A 19,550-nucleotide genomic window follows, 5' to 3' on the forward strand; every position below is an offset into this window, starting at 1 on the left:
CCTCTCTCTGTCCCCGATGGCCAACGCGCCCAGCGCGGGGCTGGCAGCTGCGGACCCCCGGGTACTGGCCTTAGCTGCTGAGGTCACGCAGAGCAGAGAACAGGACATCCCCCTGCTACTTCTCAAGTTAAAGGGTAATTAACAACGTTTCTGAAATAAAAGGATGAGGTAGCAAAGTATGGACAGTCTTTCTGCCTCCTTAAAGGCAGAAGGTTTTCTGAGTATTTCCGGCAGGGCTGGAAACTCCGTAAAGTCGATAACGCGGCTTTTCCCGAGCGTGGTCTGGAGTGGCATTTGGCTTGGCAACAATAAGGAGGAGGAGCAGGGGAGCAAATGGAAAGGAAGTCTTTTCACCCTCTCAGCTCACCATGTTTGTAAGACCCTCGCTGCTGTGGGCAAGGATCTGACACTTGGTCAGGTTTCTCGCAGCGCTTTTGGGTCGAGAAGTGGTGTGATCGGGTAGTCAGTTGAAGTCTTACATAGAAACGCAATTGCGAGCTCCTCTGTCACTCCCCCTGTCTTTTGCCACATAGCCACTGCTCATAGAAACAGTCGAAACAAGTTAGGTCCTGTTCTAAATTGAGATGTAATTACAAGGAAGCTATATGTTTCACAGTGGTTGTGGTTTTATCTGGCCTAGGAAATTCATACAAATGGGCTATATCCCAGGTGATGTATGTTTTAACACTAAGTATGTAATGAGAAAATGGTAACCTAAGTTTAGCTATCCTTCCCAATTTTCATATAATCTAACAAATGGACTGTAGCTGTAGGAGTGAAAAATGCTGACAAAATATTTTATGCTGTTGTTAGCACTTTTAGAATTACCTTAATCCTGGCTCTGTGTACAGATATTCTTTTTATGTTTAGGAAAAAGAAAAAAACCTCTCTTGCACATCAGAATCTTATGCTCTTCTTTGTTTCTCTCCTGCTTTCTTCCCACAGGAATTTTAAGTAGTGCTTCCTTGGGATGTGAAGAATTAAAAAAAATTAAGCAGGATATCTACGATTATGACCTTACTCAGTACTGCATGCTGGTCCTTAGACAAGACCACTCTCGACTGCGTGGCGGCTGGGCTACTGCTGCCCAGCTAGCAGAGATACTGAGGTAAAAAAAACCACAAACTGCTAAGAAGTTTTCTTCTTGTCTTCCTTCTGGCCTTTCATCTTGCTCTTTTTCTTTTCAAGCTCTAATACGTTGGCTCCCATCCAGAACAAGGCTTGTTGTTCAGGAAAGGCCAGGGTTAAAGTGCAGGGAGCAGTCAAGAGCAGAGGGGTCAGGCATAGCCTAATTGGTCCTGTTTAATTCATTCGCATTGTGTTTCATCGGGCTGGGTAAACTGTTTGGTGGGAACAGTTCTCGTGTTGGCTTTACCTTTTCTTGTGAAGAGACTCATCAGTGTCGCAGTTCTTACCCAGCAATTGCTAATTTTGCATTGCAGTTATTTAAAAAAGTTTGTTTACTTAGATTTCATCTTGCAAAAATCTTCAGCCTGATTGACTCACAGCTTCGCTTGGCTCTATTTAAATATCTATTTACATTTTAAACATAATAGAGGACACAGTTCATACAGACTAGATAGCTTCATGTAGCGATCTTGTGAGAATGTCATTACTAAGTTTAATTCATAGCTAGGAAATAAGACAGTGTTAAACTCTAATCCCCAGTGATCCCAATCTCGATTTCTGATGTCAGGAAAAATAATAAGTTTTAACTTTTCCCCAAGTCGTACTTGATTTTTGCTTAACTAGGGAGCAGAATTCTCAGGCATGAAGCAATTAGGCAGCCATCTCTTATTTATGCCGTATCTGCAGTATGAATTTTTAATGCCGGGAGTTTCGCTAAGAGATGCAAGATTTATCACCGGAGTTGTGTGATACTTAAATCATCCCCAATAAGCTATTTCCGTTTGCAGGGAAAAGTGAAATTTATTTTAGCTATAAAAATGCCCTTTGGTAACTAGATGAATCTCAGCTTCATGCCTCGAATCTGCTTTCCAAGGGCCTTGGTAGGCAAAGCTTCACGTGTGTGCATTCACAAAAAGCTGACAAAGCCTAGATGAGATGTCAGAAAGCAGGATTCATAAAAAGTCTGGAGGACTCTTATGTTGCACTAACATGGGTGCGGAGTGCAGAACTGAAAAACTTCCCCGTTGTAAAACATGCGGTTTCTTGTAAAAAGTCTTCCAGAAATGGCCAAACGTGTTTGCAGTGAGTAAAATATGAAAGCTGAGATCTGAAGAACTGATTTCTAGCCCACAGGGTATTCCTCAGTTAGGGGAAAGCTGTAGACAGACTTGCTGAAGATTTTGTGGCAAGTAATATTTTTTTTATACGTGTTTTCATTGCCTGATCTGCACCCCCTTCACCACCAGGCTTCTTCTATGAGGTTTTTGTCTTACCTTTCTATTTTGCCTCTTTTTTTTTTTTTTTTTGGCCTTATGACCATCAGAGCCCTTCGCTAGCGTTTGGAACAAGCCTGAACAGATGCTGTGAACTAAAGGAGAAAGTGCCTTGGACACGTTTTAAACCGAGACATGCCGTAATAAGTAGTAATATACTTGCTGTCTCCAGCCTGCCAGTGATTCCTCTTCCTTTTGAGGCAGTCACAGCAGTTAACTGTTGTTCAGTGTTGAATTGTCCCATGCCAGTGAAGCATTTCTCCTCTGATGACGTGACATTCATTCAAAGCTGTTCAAACAGGCCCCCGACTATTCAGGTTGATTTTTTTTTTTCTTTTGTCGTTTCAGTCATTGTTGTGTAGGACTAGAGGTGAAAGAAGATCCTGAGGAATTTTACAAGAAGTTTCTTCCTTCAGCTATAGACAACCTGCTGGTTTTGGGAAGGCGCTTGCAAGCACGATTTATCCGAACGATCAAGGTATTTAAACTTCATAGTGAAAAGAGCAGAGAACTGCCATAAACTTTCCTAAGTTATATATTGTATAAGTGGGATATTATTCTAGGGACACTGCATTATGAACATTGATTTTCCAGAAATTACAGTAGTTTTTCTTATGCCTTGGAGCTTTGAACCTGAAATTAGTTGTTGTGCAGCATTCAGTCCACGCCGTGTGCAAAGCTAGTTTGTTAGCAGAGGTTTGTTAAGAGAGCTAGGCTACTACTTTTTCAGGTTCTAAAGGTAGGGGTGAGGAATGCAATTGTAAGTAGGATAGAAGAATTAGAGCGGTATGATAGAAAAAAAATGCCTTACAAAAGGCAGCATCCCAGTCACAGTAGTGTCTTTTTAACTTTGCATCTAATGAGTTCAGTCTTTGTAAAGGCTCTGTTGCCACTGCTTTATTCAGCTTTACAAATAAGGTTTAGGAAGTCTTAAGATTTTAAATCAGACTTGTTGAAGTTTGTTTTGCCATGTAATTTCTGCCACGAAATTGGCAAAAAATCCCCCAAATGCTCCCTGCTGCTCAACCTGCACATTGGGAACCCCGGAGGCAGACTTTGTGAATTTGTAGATATGAACACTTTCTCACATCTCTCTCCCTCTTCCCACAGAAGGGTTTTGCCCAGCTAGGTTCCCTCATGCTTTTAAAGCATTCTGAGTTCCAGAATCAGCAGGACAATACCCAACACAACAAAACCCACAAGTAATTTAAATAAGCAACCTCACGGATTCTGATAGTTTCCTTCAATATAGCTCCATTTTCCCATAGTATCTCATTTCTTGGCTCACTGGTTTCTTGCACTTAGTCATAGTTTTCCTACGGCGTGTTGTGATGGGCACCACAAACACAATCCATTCTCAGAAAGTATCAGTAATGTATTTTTTGTTAGCTCAATACTTCAGACGTGCATTTAGTCCTTAAGAAGGAAGCTTCCTGAGTGACATCCCAGGAGACTCGAGTCTTATCCGCAATATGTAATTTCCCCCACACTTTCTTATTATGTCTCAGCCTACACGCTATGTGAGTCATGCTTGTGGGCAAAGATTTCTTTTGAATGCAAATGCAGTCTACATTATAATTAGTACTTTGGCTTTTAAATCTTGTGGTCCCAGAGGTGACTGGGCACCCAGGCTTGGTGCTTGTTCAGTGGAACTTTGGAAATCCCACTCCACCAGTGGAGATTTGTAGTTCCTTCTGCTCTCGTTTGCTTTTTGTACAAGTCTTTGAAGTCCCGGGAAGTACTGAAATAGCTTTCAGAAACTGACATATTGCCAAAACACTGAACAGATAATGTTACAGCTTAATTTATTACTGTGATTTTGTGTGTCTCATTGTCAGTGAGAAAGAACCCAGTGCAAAGTCAAACAGTGACTGACGGCTGGGACTTAGGGCGTGGATCTAGGAATAGGCTTTCCAGAGTTTCATTTGTGGAGGCTCAATCAATGTGGGAAGTACCAGGCCAAGTGCTTTATAAGAACATTTGTCAGCGATGTAGTACTGTCAAAAACCCCTTTGCTGTCCCACACACCAAGATTTTAGATTTCCAGAGGCCTGTGGCTCACACCTGGAATACAGACTATAGACTGTGCATGTGTGTGTGCATTCATATGCGAAAACCTGGATTCTTTCTGCTCGTTTTTCCCAGTCCAGTGTTATCGTGGGCAAGCACCTAACATAGTCTGCTTGGCAAACTGATCAGACTTCAGTTTAATGGGTTGGTGTTTGCTCCTGGACTTCCAACAAAGGTGCTTCTGAGGCCTCTCTATGTCTGTTTTTAGGAACCTTTTCCTTTTTAACTGTCTCTTGGCCACTTTGTACCCTTTCTTCTTGTCCCTTAATCTTAAATAATGTATTTCCCACTTTGTGGATTAAATCTGTGATGCATTCATACAAAGCTATTATTTGTCTTCTTAGTCCTCCTATCAAATATTTTTTAAGGAGGAAACAAGACTTCTCTCTCCCTGTTATGATTTTTTTCAGGAATGGATGCTTTTTGTTGGTATGTTTAGAGTTTGTTGGTTGATCTCCGGTCTTGAAGGACTCGCAAGTTAGTTATTTGTCCGGTTCCTACAGTTTCATCACACTCGCCCCGGAATGTGACGGGGTTTTGCTCTCCAAATCCCCGAAGGATACAAACCTTCCCACTGTTTCAGGCTGAAATCCCCAGTGAAGATACATACGCATGCTTTTACCTCCCTCTCTTTTGTTCAGGATGAAGAAAAGGGGGCTTTCTTGGGCTGGTTGCAGACAGTCGCCGATGCCATCTGCTGGCTGTTCGGTGGGCATGTGCAGCTAGCAGCTTGCGGTAAGGGCACCGTAAACACCCACGACACCCAAATGTTTCTTTATGGCGACTGCAGTGTCAAGAATCGCCCTTAAGCTAATCTCCACCTGGTTTTCTAAATCAGAGTAGACGTTAAATCAGTCTCTTAAGGTAGTCCACTTAACAGAAACAGCAATATCTAAAATTGAAAATGGAAATACTAAACAGTTCTTCTAGTCTTTCAGAGACAAACATTTAAAGTGTTTTCCTGTAATTTCCCTTTGTAATTCTCTACCTTAAAAATCAGTTTGGTTTGGTTTGGGTTGTTTTTCTGATAAGATACAGTTGATCTTTTTACCTGTGTGTGATTAACATGTGCAGAAATTTGACCAGAATACATTGCTGGCCCTGAAAAGTGGATAGACTTGTCAACAGATTTCTGACGTTGGTGCCATGCCAGGAAATTTTACAAATACCTAACAAACTTCACTATCCACTTCTGCCCAAAATAAGCTTTCAACTAAACCAATGTTAATCACACTGATTTTCAAAAGCAGAATTGGGGTTTGCTTCTAATACAGAACAAAAGCCTAAGGATCAGAAGATGTGTAACTAAAAACACACATGGCTAGAAAAATTACTAAATGTGTAGACAGTATTACACTGGAATAAAAACCATGGTGCTTTAATGACATCAGTGGGCTTGCATTAAGTAAGCCTGGTGCAACAAACTGCCAAGGTTGAAGTCCTTATCTTCTACTGGATATTGTTGCCCCAGTGATAATCCCACTGTTGTAATAAGAGACTGGTACTAGTATAACGTAAAAGGTTTTAAAGCTTTTATTCCATTGCAACACCAGTGCCTGAGGGATATCCACAGGCAGACAAAACAGGGCTCAACATGTTTTTATGCGTGTTGAAGTAGTTTACTTGTCCCAGTAAGTTTCAGTATAAAAATTATAAAAGAGGGAGTTTGTTCCAGAAACAGTATCTGGTTTTACTTGCTATGACTTATGTTCCATAATGAAGTTTATTTGTTTGATGGTATTTTCAAGTCTGGTTCTAATTGCGTGATTTCTTGTTTGCTTGGTTTGGGTTTTTTGCAGTACTACAAAATGATCACTTCCTGCAGTTGTTAATAACGGGTGATGTTGAAACAGCAGTTATAATGATGTCTGTTTTACACCATATTTTGAGGGTCAACAGGTTAGTTGATTTTTCTGAATTTTAAATTTAAAACTCAGTCCATTACTGCTTGGTAAAATAGAACTTTTTCATGCACAAGAATTGTAGTGGGGGAAGGTTTCCTACTCTTAGATGCAGAAATAGAAAAACCAGCTATTTAAAAACCAGCTGAATTGGGGGAATGGGAAGCAGTTGGCCGAAACAGTAGTACTGCCTGGATCAGGTTGCTGGTGCAGCTAGCAGGGTGTGTTGGCTTGCTGAATGCCTAACATATCTAAAAATAAGTCACTGTTAAAAAGCTCATAGTTTGTAATTAAAACTTTGATTCTTTGTTGTGTCCCCCTCTCCTTTTTTTTTTCCTTTTTAAAGTTCTGCCTTGCTTCAGATTGATGAAGAGACCCTTCACTCTGTTTTGGATGAACTTGTTTATAAGCTTTCATCTACCACCAATCCTGTCATAGGAAATGCTGCCACAAAACTGCTATTGTTGGTGGCAAAATATTGCAAGGAGCTTGTGAAGTTACTCACAACTCGCTACAAAGGTTTGTAAACATGCATGGGACAGATCACTCGGCCTCCTCCTACATTCACTGTAAGAATACAAAGGTGGAGGTTTCCCATCTTGGTTCAATAACTACCCAGTACAGATGGAAACTGCAGTGCTGTGTTGGTTTTCTCTTCCGTCTGTTCGTTTTCAGTGTAGTTTAAGGTGCCACACTTTCTGTTTCCTAGATTTATCATCTCCTGTGTACTGAGGAGTCTGCATGTGGCAGCATGTCTCTTAAAGAGGTTGTTTGTCACTTGTTACCTGATGGGCTTTACTTTTTTCTATGTGATACTTTGCCTCTTCTTCCCTGTGCGGGTTGGATACTGAGATCCTCGTAGTAGGGTGCCTGTACTGCCACGGTGAGAGCCGTGTGTCAGGCATCTGCCGGTGTGCTAAGGCTCGCTAGTCAGGAAGTTTTACTTAAAGAAGCTTCAGACCCTTGCTGTCACGAATCTGCTTGTCTGACAGGGGCTGTTCTGCTCCTGAGAAGCTGACTGTCGTTTAATGTCCAAGTGATGGGAATGAACTCTGTCCAAAAATTCATGTAATGAGTTTATCATTTTGTCTTGCTGCCTTTAGGTGAGGAGACTGAGTATGCATGTGATTTGCTCTGTGTTATTCATTATTTAAAGAGGTGTCCCATTTAATGTTTCTGTCTCTAGCCTAGCAGGGAGCTCCAGGAAACCCCTTTGTCCTCTGTCATGCCCATGGAGACTAGGAAAGAAGCTTTGATGTTTGCCAGGCCTTTTATATTCTGGATGTTATTGATGGTAAAAACTCATTGTGAGCAGCCTCAGTGCTCTGGGGGCAAGGACAGTTAGAAGACAAAAACGTCCAATTCCCTTTTTTTATGCTTGTGCTGACTACTTATTAGGCAGTACCAGCCAGATAAATTTCTGGACGAGATGGGCAGCTTTTACTACCCTTTTGCCTACAGAATTGAAAGAGGAGGGCTTCCTTTTGGTGCAAAATTAAGTATAACTTATCTAAGGCTGGTACCACAGTGTGGATTCTTGCAAAGCTCCTGTGGTGGTCTGATCAGCTGTAGAATGCTGACTTTGTCTGAAGGGGTGGAATTCTCCATCAAAGGATTATGCTTCATTTTGCTCTGGGATCGCAATATGTCTTGATCATTTACAGACTCTTCATCTCTCTCGTACACATTTCCTGTTTCCACTGAGAAAATAGTATTACTTTTTCCTCTGGTTTTGTTTGTTTGGGGTTTTTTTGAGTCCTTATGTTAGTTTTCACTCAGACTTTGAAGTCCTTTAGATAGTGTGAGGAACAGCAGCAACAAAGAAAGCATTTCCACCTTCTGGCCATCTCATTGAAGTTTCTTGCCTTCGCAGCGGCTCAGAGCCATTGCTGGTGCGAGGTACTTCAGCGTAAGCTTTCTGTCAGTAAAGGAGGCTGCAGACGTGAGAGCATCACCTGAACCTCACATCTCCGAGGCTACCCCAGCCTTTACATCAGGTTTACTGGGAAGGGCCTGGTCTTTTTGTCTGCCTGGATTGACACATCTGAGAGGCACACTTGAGGCTCTCCCTGTCAGTAGCTGAGAGGTGCATATAGCTGTGTAGTCTGTAGAGAAACCAGTAAATAGTTGCGTTGGACCCTCAGGATGAAGTTCTGTGAGGGACCTGCCTTGTGCAGCAAGGCCATGTGCTGTTGCAGAGCTTGGGCAGCCTTAGGGCACCCACTGCAGAGTCTCACCTGTCTGTCCTAAGTGTTGAACTGTCATTGTCTTTCCAAAATGGTGCATATGTGATAGAGAGGTGCAATTTCTGTATTCATGAAGGACTTTGTGCTCCATATCCAAATCCTTTAACTATATACAAGTGTTGGAGTTGCCCAGTGCGTGAATATGCTTATGGACAATGATTTGAAAATGGAAAAGTTGCTTGAATCTTCGGTTCTTCAGGAGGCTATCCAGATACCTGTCTACTTCCTACCCTCCTTCCAACTCCTCACGGAACTCTCAAGCTCTGGGATTATCTGCTACAAAGTCAAAAAGCATGTGTTACTGTCTGCTTGTGTCCTGTGCACAGCACAGGGAGTGTGTGTGTGGCGGGGGGGCGGGCACAAGTGTGCTTTTTAGCCACTCTGAACCTAAAAAGGGATTGGATGCACATGTAATCACAGTTAAACTATGTTGTACAGATAAGATGTCAAAGAATTCCAGTTATAAATAAGTAACTCCTATTATGAAAAATATGAAAGCCGTGCTGATAAAACCTAGCACTTGCATGGTGCTTTACATCAACTTGCTGGTAAGACACTGAAAATACATGGATAATGTAACTGCCAGCTGTGTAGGCACAATAGATAGTGACTTGGACATCCAAAATTACTATCACTGTGTAATACTCTGTGATGGTTGGAGCACCAGGTATTCATTGATAATACTCTGCATTGAAACTCAAAGGTAACTGATGATGTTCAGCTCTAGTGTTCCTTTGCACATAGGAACAGATTTGATTTTCTGACTTGAAAATTGTTACTTTAAATGCCTGAGAAGAAAAATTCCCCTTAACGGTATCACATGCTGCTTCTCTCTGTCTCTGTCTTAGGATTAAGAGAGCTTTTAAGTAATCAGTGGACTGGCAAAGGATTTGACAAGCATCTTGGTCAACTCTTGGACCTGCTGTACTTGGAACAATCCAGTGGCAAAGGAGAAATGCAGGTGCTGAACTTTAATGAGACTTTTGTGTGTGAAATCCTAGTTACGTGTGATTTATATATGATTAGAATGGATTTACTATATCACTGTGCTGAAGCTTTTCAAAAAGCCTGTGTTACTTTTTCACTATATTAATAGATTTTAAATTTCCTAGTTATTTTATTTTCCTCCATCATTTTTCAAGGCATCAAGAAATTGTCCAGCGATTTAAGGTATGGGACTGTGACTTGAGAGATGGACTTTTTGTTGCAGATTCACCATAGACTTCTATACAGCTGTAATGTGAAACATTAATTTAGTTTGGCTAACTACAGAACAAAAATAGCTAGCTATCTACTTTGCTCAAATCAGTGTTATAAATTTAGATCTCTGAATTCTAGGCGGCATTCATGTAGGATTAAATCATATAGATAAACTGTTCAATAAAAACACCTTCTGGGCTATGTTCCCAGTAAAAGGAACTATGTGTGGTTTTTGAACTTCATACCAAAATTTTACATGCAGATTTCTCCGAGGCAATATTTTAAAGGAAATCAGAGTTATATTTATAGAAATATGCTTTCATCTTCAACAGAGCAGGGTGCTTTGTTTTGTTGTTTTGGGGTGGTTTTGAGTCTTTTTAAAATCCATTTAAGAATAGAATTGATTTTTTTTTTTTGTTCGTGTTTGTCGCAATTCAGTGACTTCTGGTCATACAGCAAATGTGACAATTTTCCTGCTGCTAATTCTCCACACTTTCCTCTCTGCCCTCTCTAGTGCAGGCTGAATCACCATTTGAAATATCAAGTGCTTCAGGTGTGTTTTAAATACAGCTTTCTAGCATTGATTAATGCAGCTAATATATATTGCGCGTTTCTGCTGTAGTACATCTGTTTACCGCAGAGACCGTGGATCCAGATGATCAGATTAGCTGCTTTTGGAGCAAATACAGGTGCCAGGACAATAACCTTCTTATAGGACCTTAAATTCCCCAAGCTGCTACAAGTAATGAAAGTTGATGCATTTGAAAATTGATGTTTTTTGGCCAAATGTTGAGATTGTTCCCACTATGCAAGCAGTAATAAAGTGGTTTTACATACAGAGAAATATTCTACCAACTGCTTTATTAATTTCAGAGGCAGCATCAAGCAGCTTGTAAAATCCAGGCTGCGTGGAGGGGATTTCAGACAAGGAAAAGGATAAAAAAACTACCTCAAGCAGTGACCACTTTACAGAGAAGCTTCAGGTAAAGAGTATGGCTTTGTATAAAATCCTAAAGAGAAGGGGTTTGGTTTGGTTTGGGTTTTTTTCAGGTCACAGAATCAGAGGAAAAATATATGTCATCTAATTCAATCTCCTGCTTGAAGCATGGCCAGCATCAAATGGAATGTAGCTGCTCAGGGCTGTATCCAGTTCTGGAAGTCTTCAAGGACGGAGATCCTACCATCTCACTTGGTCCTGCCCTGGTGCTGCATGACTTGCCTTGTGAAGAGTTCTTCCATTACAGCCAGTGGGAATTTCCTTGTTGGCACCTCATTGCCGCTGCCTCTTGTCCTTTTTCTGTGCATCTCTAAGAGTGCAGCTCTTAGCTCGCAGTTGACACAGAATTGCACTGTAAATTGACGGTGCCGCTGTCCTGGAGTTTCCAGTCTGCCGTGCCAGAGCGCTACAGAAACCAAGGCCCATAGTGCTTGCTTTGTATAGTGCTGTAAGACCTTGTTCTTCATTAATATTTGAATTCTTTGACTTTCAAAAGTGGAGTCATCTCAGTGACCTAGAAATAGTATCCTCTGACTTGGAGCGCCGCAGAAGAATGAAGCTACGTAAACAACACTTGTCTTACTTGAAGTGGGAATTCAGCAGTAATGTTAGCACGTTAGACTAACTCTTTTGAGAAATTTAGTGTGAATTTAACATAGATTAGGGGATCTAAATCAAGTTCAGACTCTACAGCAGGTTTCTTCAACCTCTTTTTGCACATGCTGAGCACTGCTGTACCAAAACTAGATCTTAAAAATCAATTAGTCAAATCACGTTACATTATGATCAGGGTGTTAGAAAGCAGTTATGATTTGTCGTCTAGACTGACATTAAGAAGAGGTTGGACTATCTGGGGTGCAATGCTTAAATTCTTGAAGATTTATAGGGGGAAGCAGTGTGTCCATTGAGGGCCACTAGCCACTCCAGCTTGTGTGCTGAAACACTAAGAATGACCTCCTTGTCACTCCTTTGTATTCCACCATACACTCTGAGCCAACGTTCCTGCCCTCCTCAGGCACCTTGCAAGCCAAAATCATAGCCTAGAAAATTTGGGTGATGGACTAAGACATAACATGGTGAAGCAGAACAGAAAGGAGGGCAAGGCTCTCGGCAATCAACAAGTTACTTGTCTTTCTTCTGTCATATTTTTAGTATTGTAAACATTAATGTGAGCCTCAAGTAGTTCTTGAGTAATTTAAATGGACTTTTGAATGTTTTGTTTAATATTAGGAGGAATGGAGATGTATTAATACCCTTACAGTTGTGTGTTCATGGCTCAGTCATGCACTGAGTACAATATAGTAACTGTACAGCTCCAGTGCTGGGGTTTTATTTGTCTAGGTTAAAGCTGCAGTTAGTGTTATGCTGAAAAGTACCATTTGGACTACTGTTAGCATGACTTCAGAAAAGCTTTCAAGAAGACTTTTGAATTTTTAGCAGTCAGGTTTGGTTATATTCACAGATTTATTTTAGAACAAGTGTGGTTAAATACTGCTGAGGTTGAAACTCCAAACTTGGCTCACCTGCAGCTGCAGTGGAAGATTTTAAACTCGACAAGTTATAAACTTCTGAAACAATGTGGTTTCACAAGTGTCTCCTCAGTGAATATGAAAGCCTGTAATCTCTCTTTGAACTTAGTTCACTGTTACATGGCTGACTGTAGAACTGTTAAAACGGCAATAATTTGTATTAATCACGCATCAAAAATCAAACCCTTTCATAAATACAAAGAGCCGATCAGAGGGTGGCTGATCTGTGCCGTGAACTGCTGAAGGGAGTTTGGATCTTACTCGGTGTGTTTTGCTTCTGTTCAGAGGCGTTTCCCTGTCACAGCGTGGTCTTGTGCAAAGAAATATGTCTTGTTGTTAGCAGGAACAAAGAATGAAGAAAAGCATGTGTTTTGCAGACCACATGGGAAAGAATCAGTATCGAAGAAGGGTTTAAATACTTGCCAGGCACTATTGGGAGTTTCACAGATGCACATCCAAGGAGTTCTTGAAACATTCTTGGAATTTCCCACCTAATAGAGCTGATAAAAAAAATTTCAAGCAAAATTGTTAATGGTTTTATCAGGAAAATGTCATCAAAAGGGCTGTTTGATCCTGTGACATCGGTCAACTTAGAAGCATCATATGTACCTGCCTAGATCAAAAATGCAAAGATTTACAGCTCTAATTCGTGGAAGTGTGTGAGCTGAAAACCTCTAGTTTCCTTGAGACCATTCTGATGTAATCACACGTATTGTGATCTGCCTCTGTAGGTAGACGTGTGGGCACACTTCCAGTCTGCGTTACTGTAGTAAAAGGATTACAGTCTCTCAGGGCATGGTGGAGGCTGCTTGTCAGTTAGGGCCAGGTCTTTAAATCCAGAGCATCCTTCTTACACACTCGCTTCCATCCCATCTTTCTCCACCCAGTGATAGAGACTGAGGAGAAGGTATAGTTGGTGGAAAACTTACGACTCAGTTCATACTAGGAATGGGAAACACAAAAATAACTCAGTAGCACTGTGAGCCTGAAGGTATGTGATGTGCCAAAATTGCTGGACATTAGTTCTAGTCTATGGCCTGTTTTATCTCATTCCTGGCAACCCTTATGCCCGGGCTCTGTCCGTTTGTTCTCTTTCCTAGGGTGTAAGGTGCTGCTTGCACTGCCCCTGGAAAAGTGCTAGGGAAGAGCAGAACTTGGGGCCGTGGGCACTGTGGGGGTACTCAGGTCCCGAGTGGGCAAGTGATTTTACTGCAAAAGGAGAGGAGGAGGAGTCGCATCGTTACCTCATTGTGGGGTAGACTCCAAGTCTTAAGAGATAAGCTGCTAATGAGGTCTGGTCCATTGGGACGAGAAGGGGTAGTGAAGGGAGTGGTGTCCTGGCTCACAGCTCCTCGTGCTTCACTGAGGCCATGTCACAGTCGTCTCAGTAGTTATTACGAATGATACAGCTGCATATTTAGTATTAATATGTTAGTGTATATATAATTGAAAGACAGGCTATTATTAACTTAAACAATCCAAGACCAGTTAGACAGTGGCCACTTGTCTCATCTGTGAAACATCTGCTGGGTCTTTTCCAGTGCCAGGCTCAGCGGGGCAACATCCTAACATCAAATTACAACAACTAGTACATATCAGGAAGAATTTGCAAGAAAATTCTTTCCTAGTGTTCTGTTAACAAAGTTGGTGGAGAAACTGTGTCAGTCTGTATTTCCTGGAGGAAAAAAATCACTCCAAATTTAAGAAGTGAGCCTTAACGCTGACATCCTGAGCTACTCTTGCAGTCAGTACAAAAATAATGGTGTGTATAATGGAAAGCAGGTGCCATGGACGTGCTGGAAAAGGTGTGTGCTGGAGCAGATGGCTAATGTTGCTTTACCTCTTCCCCAGATGATGGAATCAAAATTGTTTTTCTAGTTCCTGCTGGCTGTGAAGGTCCCACATGGAGCATCCTTCCCTGCAGGGTCCTTAGAACTTCATCCTGAGTGAAAACATATCCTCTGATTTGATATAAGATTGCATGACTGGCTCAGAATTTGTCATGGCTGTGGGTGGTGTGGCGATTTGTTGGCCTGCAGGTGGTTTCTCGTTGCTCGGTGAGGTCCTGCAGCCAGCAGCTGGGATGTCAGATTATTTTGCGGACTTCCTCCTCCATGCTGGACCATTTAACACAAAGAGAGATGCTTTTAAGAAATGTACAACTTTAATTGTTAATGTATTTGTGTATTGCAGGGCTAAGCGGGAACAGGAGCTGCAGCATTTAAGAAAACAGAAGGAAGATGAGACTCTCAAACTGCAAATGCAACTGCAGAGACAGAGAGCCATGAGACTCTTCCACGAACGACAGCTGGCCCTACTGGACATAATCCATGCCAGTATGATTAATATTAAACTATATCAGAAGATTAAACTGTCTGTGTCTCCTTAAGCAGTTTCCCTAAATGTATTTCCTAATCTTGCATGTCTCTTTGCACTGTAGTCTTACTGTCTCCTCTCCTGATGCAATTACCTGACAGAGAACATGCTAATTCTGCAAGGGCTCGGTAGCTACTGATCAAGATCTGCTGCCTTCAAGATGGTGGCAGGAGAAAGGGAGACCCACTTTTCTTGGGTTACAAAGCTCCGTTGCAGCTACAGGTCTCTGAGACACGACCCACAGCTAGCGGACCTTGGGTGAAGGGCGGTTCTTAACTGAAAGTAGCAAAAAAGCTTGGGTGCTATCTAGTTTGAGGATTAAAAATGTAAAGTGTTCAGAGATCCCAAGCCACAGTCTTGTAACTGGGTTGTTGTCACACTTGTAGGTCAGGTAGATAAGTACATGGAGGAAATGGAGGGAAAATCAGCATTAACTATCCAGAGATTCTGGCGAGGGTATAGAGCAAGAAGAAAATTTCATCTACAGAAACAATCTCTTAAGGAATATAAAGCAGCTGTCATCATTCAAAGAGCAGTAAGTATGTATGCTTTGTTCTACCAGTAAGTAGGACTGAGTGGATTATTGCCATGCCTCAAAAAGCTCTATTTATTCTCTTACTCTTGATGCAGCCATAATTTATTAAAAAATTATCTGGAGGATGATCGTGTAGAGCCACAAGTTGTTTAGATGGGTAAAACTTTGCATAGGCCACAAAGTCCTACACAGTCTTGTAACTAAAATATAAGCTGCCTTCCACTGTCTAGTGAAGGTGTCCCTGCCCATGGCAGGGGGGTTGGAACTAGATGGTCTGTAAGGTCTCTTCCAACCCAAACCATGCTGTGATTCTGTGACTTTGAAACCTAGGGTTGGAATTTCACCACACTGCGGGTGAGTCACTAATTTATTATGAGTGCTCTTACGTACTGTTTAGTATTCGTGCTGACCGTTGTATGTTGTCTTGTCAGCATCACTGCTGAATTTATACTTTAACAGATGCAGTACTGAAACACTTCTCTTTCACTGATTGATTACAAAGCGAGACGGCAAACTTCCTGTCTGTGATTGTCCTATGTTCTTTACAAAGGCTTGTAAGTTCTTGGAAAAACGAAGAAGGAGGAGACCTCCCTGTCCTTGGAAAGATCCCAAGGGACTGACTGATGAGCAGAGACTAGCTTTGCAGCAGAAGGTGGATGACTACATCAAATTGCATCCGGTCTGTTTCTTAGTCATTTCATAATTCGCATTAATGATGCAACAGAAAATACTGTAGGGATGAAGCATATTCAGCTTCATAAATTCTGATCAAGATAATCCATGTGAGGTATGCATATATTAACCCTGCTTGCTTGACAGCAATGGACTAGGAAATTGGGTATTTTAACCATTAATCTAATAAAAAGGGTCAAAGCAAGCTGTAATTGGAAAATTTATATACTTGATGATGGATAGCTTCCGAGAGAGCTGCAGAGAACACAAAATTATTAAGTTAGCAATTAAGAACAGCATTTGCACTCCTTGTTTAGACATTCTGTTCCCAAAAGATTTAAAATAACACACTCCTAATAGTAATAAATGATTATTTTCCTCCAGGCTTCCCAAATGTCAGAAGAAATGAGTAAAGAATTACATATGCAGGCCCAGGAAAAGCTGGCACAGTTCCTGCGGAGAAGCAGACCGGATCGCAGAGCAGCGCAGCGGAGAGAGGTGTTACTGGCTCAGGTGAACGCCAACATGGAGCTGCTAATGAGTACGTGACTGCTCTGGTCGTACTTTTGATTACCATTTGGATTAAACTAATTTAGAGAGAAAATTAGAGGGAGCAGTGGTAAAGCCTAATTTCAAAACTGAAATATCTTTCTTCCTTTGCCCTGTGCCTTATCTCAGGATTCAGGCTTTGTTAGAGATTATCCAAGTGTTGCTATAGGTGACGTATACACACCAGCTTTCCAAGGAGCATCTTCTGTTAGAAGTCTCCCTCCCATACATTCACCAGAAGAGCAGTGGCCCTCTAAAAGGCATTAAAATTTCTAAGAAGAGGGTGTCACACCACCTCTTCCTCTACGTTTGTTTTGCTTTGTTCTGTTTTCTTGTGTTGCAAGCAAGCTGCTGGTTGAAGCGCTCTCACCTCTTACACACACAGAGGGAAATCTTTGAGCTGGGAATTCTGAGTCATGTTTCCATTTTCTCTGGCCTGGCTTTATTTGAAACAGAATTCACTCCTGTGCTATCTTAATTCCAGACAAGTAGCCCAGAATGAAGGAGCGAGAATAGCAAACTGCAGCCACCAGAGAGCACCCAAGCTGGACAAAATTCAGCAAGTTACTGAATTCCATTATTTAGTCCGTCACATGCTGTGTCACTGCAGCTCATCGCTCCCTGAACAGGCAAATCAGTAACACGGTGACACTGCACTGGGACCCCATGCGGGGAATACGCAGTGCCTCTGTGCCAGAGCAGCGGAAACATGATGCTGATGTCACCCTGCACCAGGAGCACTGATCCAGCAGTAGCGACCAGGAGCTCCTCTTTCTCTTAGGCCATAGCTTCACAGGAAGTAATTTTGGTGGATGCCACCACTGCACCTGAAGGAAGTAGTCCTGCTTTCCCCCCTTCTTCTCCCTCCCCCATTAGGTATTTATTTTTTCAGATTAGCCTTACTTTGGATTGCTTCTCCAATCAGTCTTACCATGCAGCCATGAAGTTGTAATGCCAGCATGGGGAAAGGAGTCATCTAGGACAGTGGGAAGTGGGAGAGTAGTGCTTCCTCTTTTTTTGTTTTAAATACTCATAAATCCACAAACTAAATAAAGAAAACTCTTCTCCTTGTTCTTACAGGTGCTCCAGGATTAGCAGAGACCACAGAAAAAGTTCTAGATGTCTTTATGAGTCGATCAATCCCTGTAGCTACCAAGGCAAGACAATCCCACAACACTATGCTGAAATACACACGCTGCCCATGGTGGAAGAAGCTTGGAGATGAGTTTATGGAGGATGATATCATTCCTGATGATGCCCTAAGTGCAGAACTGGGAACTCTGTTTATTGGTGGAAGGAAATCCTTTTAGGTAACAGGCAGAAGAATTTCATACTCAACCAGACTCATACCTTGCATTATGCATTCGCTTGTGTGTGTTTTTAAGGAAGGAAAACACTTGAATTGTAAGACAGAGCACTGAAAAAGACCAAAGCCTTATTTTAGTGCATTTTACTCCTCTTATTAAGAATCTCTTCCTGTACATCAGCAGTTAGATCCTATTGATTGTGCTGTTGCAAACAGGATTTAAATACCGTACTGTAAATGAGGATATTTTGTAATTCGTATCACTTTAAAAGTAAGTTCATAACCCATGACTTTTCAGTTCTTATTCACACTCGGATGCGTACAGAATCAGGCCATTGTAAAAGCCTGGGCTTTCATAGCAAGACATTTAATCGGGTCATGTGCTTTGAGATGAAGATGGGTTCAGAACAACCCAGGACACCAGTAGGAATCAAGGCAAGCGCTAGGCAGGCTGGGTGCGTATGGCAGGGTAGAACAGCTAACTCCCATTAGCATGAGCAGAGCTTGGCCTGCAGAACCTCCACCAGCCTCTTACAGCAACAAGGGGAAAAAAGCCAGTATTCTTGGATCATGTGTGTTCTCCTTTAAAAGCATGCAGTTCTTTCCACAGCCAGTGCAGTGCGTTGTAACATGGGTGCAGTCCAAACGGTTATATAGGATTGTAGCCTCAGTGTGACCATCTGGACCATGAGCTCTGTCTTCTTAAACGATGCAGATGCTGCTTAATCCAGAAAGGGCTCCAGCTCAGGGCCTTTGCAGTCACTGTGACCCGGTACACAGTAAAAACCTGCAGTCAAGGGCGGAAGGCGGCCGCTTACCGATGTGCCCAGAAAGCAAGGAGAACTCAAGGCTGCAGCTAGTGCCGTAAGTGCCTGTGCTGTTTCATAGGTGAGAGGCCCAGAGAGTCTTAAGAATTAGATCTTACCTCAGTGCAGGGTAGAGAAAAGTGCAGTGCTTTCTGCCAGTTTTCTGTGGGCAGCAATACTGGTTCAGCATGTTTGTTTTCCATTCTCTCTAGAAGGTTTTGAGTTTTAATTTTAGTGGAGATGAATGGAAAACAAATAAATAGAAATAGTGGGCAGAAGCCCAAGCCCATTCAGATGCAGCTGATACACTGAAATTAATAACTGGGCAGCTGCCAAGAGGAAGAGCTGTGCTGTATGTTAATTTTTTTAAGAGAGCTGTGATTTGGAAGGCACTGAATTGGCTCTCAGTTCCTTTCTTGGAGAGTGAACTGGTGGAACAATCCATTAAGTATTTGCCAGGGCACTTGCACGTGTCTGTTGCATTACATACTGTTCTGCACAGCGCTGCTATTAGTTTTAGGCCATGCCCATAAGAAGACAGGTTCCCCACAACCACCGGAGTGGAGGAGCTGGGAGGCAGTCACCAGGCGCTCCAGGGGATGGAAGCTGTCCGCCAGCAGCTGCCAAACTCTGGTGCTGGAAAAGGCCCAGCGGCTCTGGAGGAGCTGCAGCCAGCCAGCTGTTCCCTCGCAGATACACAGGTCCTCTGCACGTCATAGTCCCCTTCACCGTGCACCCGTGACTGAAACTGTTTTGAGACAGCAGCCTCTGCTGCTGTGTTTATGCCTAATTCCCCCCGTTATAACAGCTCTTCAGTGCAGGGGGTGTTCACAAAGTTGCGTTGCTTAACGTATTTGATGCAAAGAGATGAGCCCCCCTGGGCAGTGTGAAATACCAAGTGAATTAGAGAGCTGTCTTACCAAAAAGCCATTTATTGTAATGACCTCTGCCATTCACTGCC

General features: G+C 42.2%; 1 protein-coding gene across 1 annotated transcript; it reads left to right on the plus strand.

The window, feature by feature from the left end:
- Positions 1-16: 16 nt before the first annotated feature.
- IQCB1 (IQ motif containing B1) lies at positions 17-17,787 on the plus strand. The gene is made up of 13 exons (XM_010155407.1): positions 17-134; positions 946-1,108; positions 2,751-2,880; positions 5,114-5,207; positions 6,272-6,371; positions 6,720-6,892; positions 9,468-9,580; positions 10,693-10,802; positions 14,539-14,681; positions 15,108-15,256; positions 15,807-15,935; positions 16,313-16,469; positions 17,558-17,787. The coding sequence occupies exons 1-13, from the start codon at positions 17-19 to the stop codon at positions 17,785-17,787; spliced, it is 1,809 nt and encodes a 602-aa protein (XP_010153709.1).
- The last annotated feature ends 1,763 nt before the right edge of the window (positions 17,788-19,550 follow it).

This window comes from Eurypyga helias, unplaced genomic scaffold (assembly GCF_000690775.1).
Source record: "Eurypyga helias isolate BGI_N326 unplaced genomic scaffold, ASM69077v1 scaffold29027, whole genome shotgun sequence".
Classification (NCBI taxonomy): Eukaryota; Metazoa; Chordata; class Aves; order Eurypygiformes; family Eurypygidae; genus Eurypyga; species Eurypyga helias.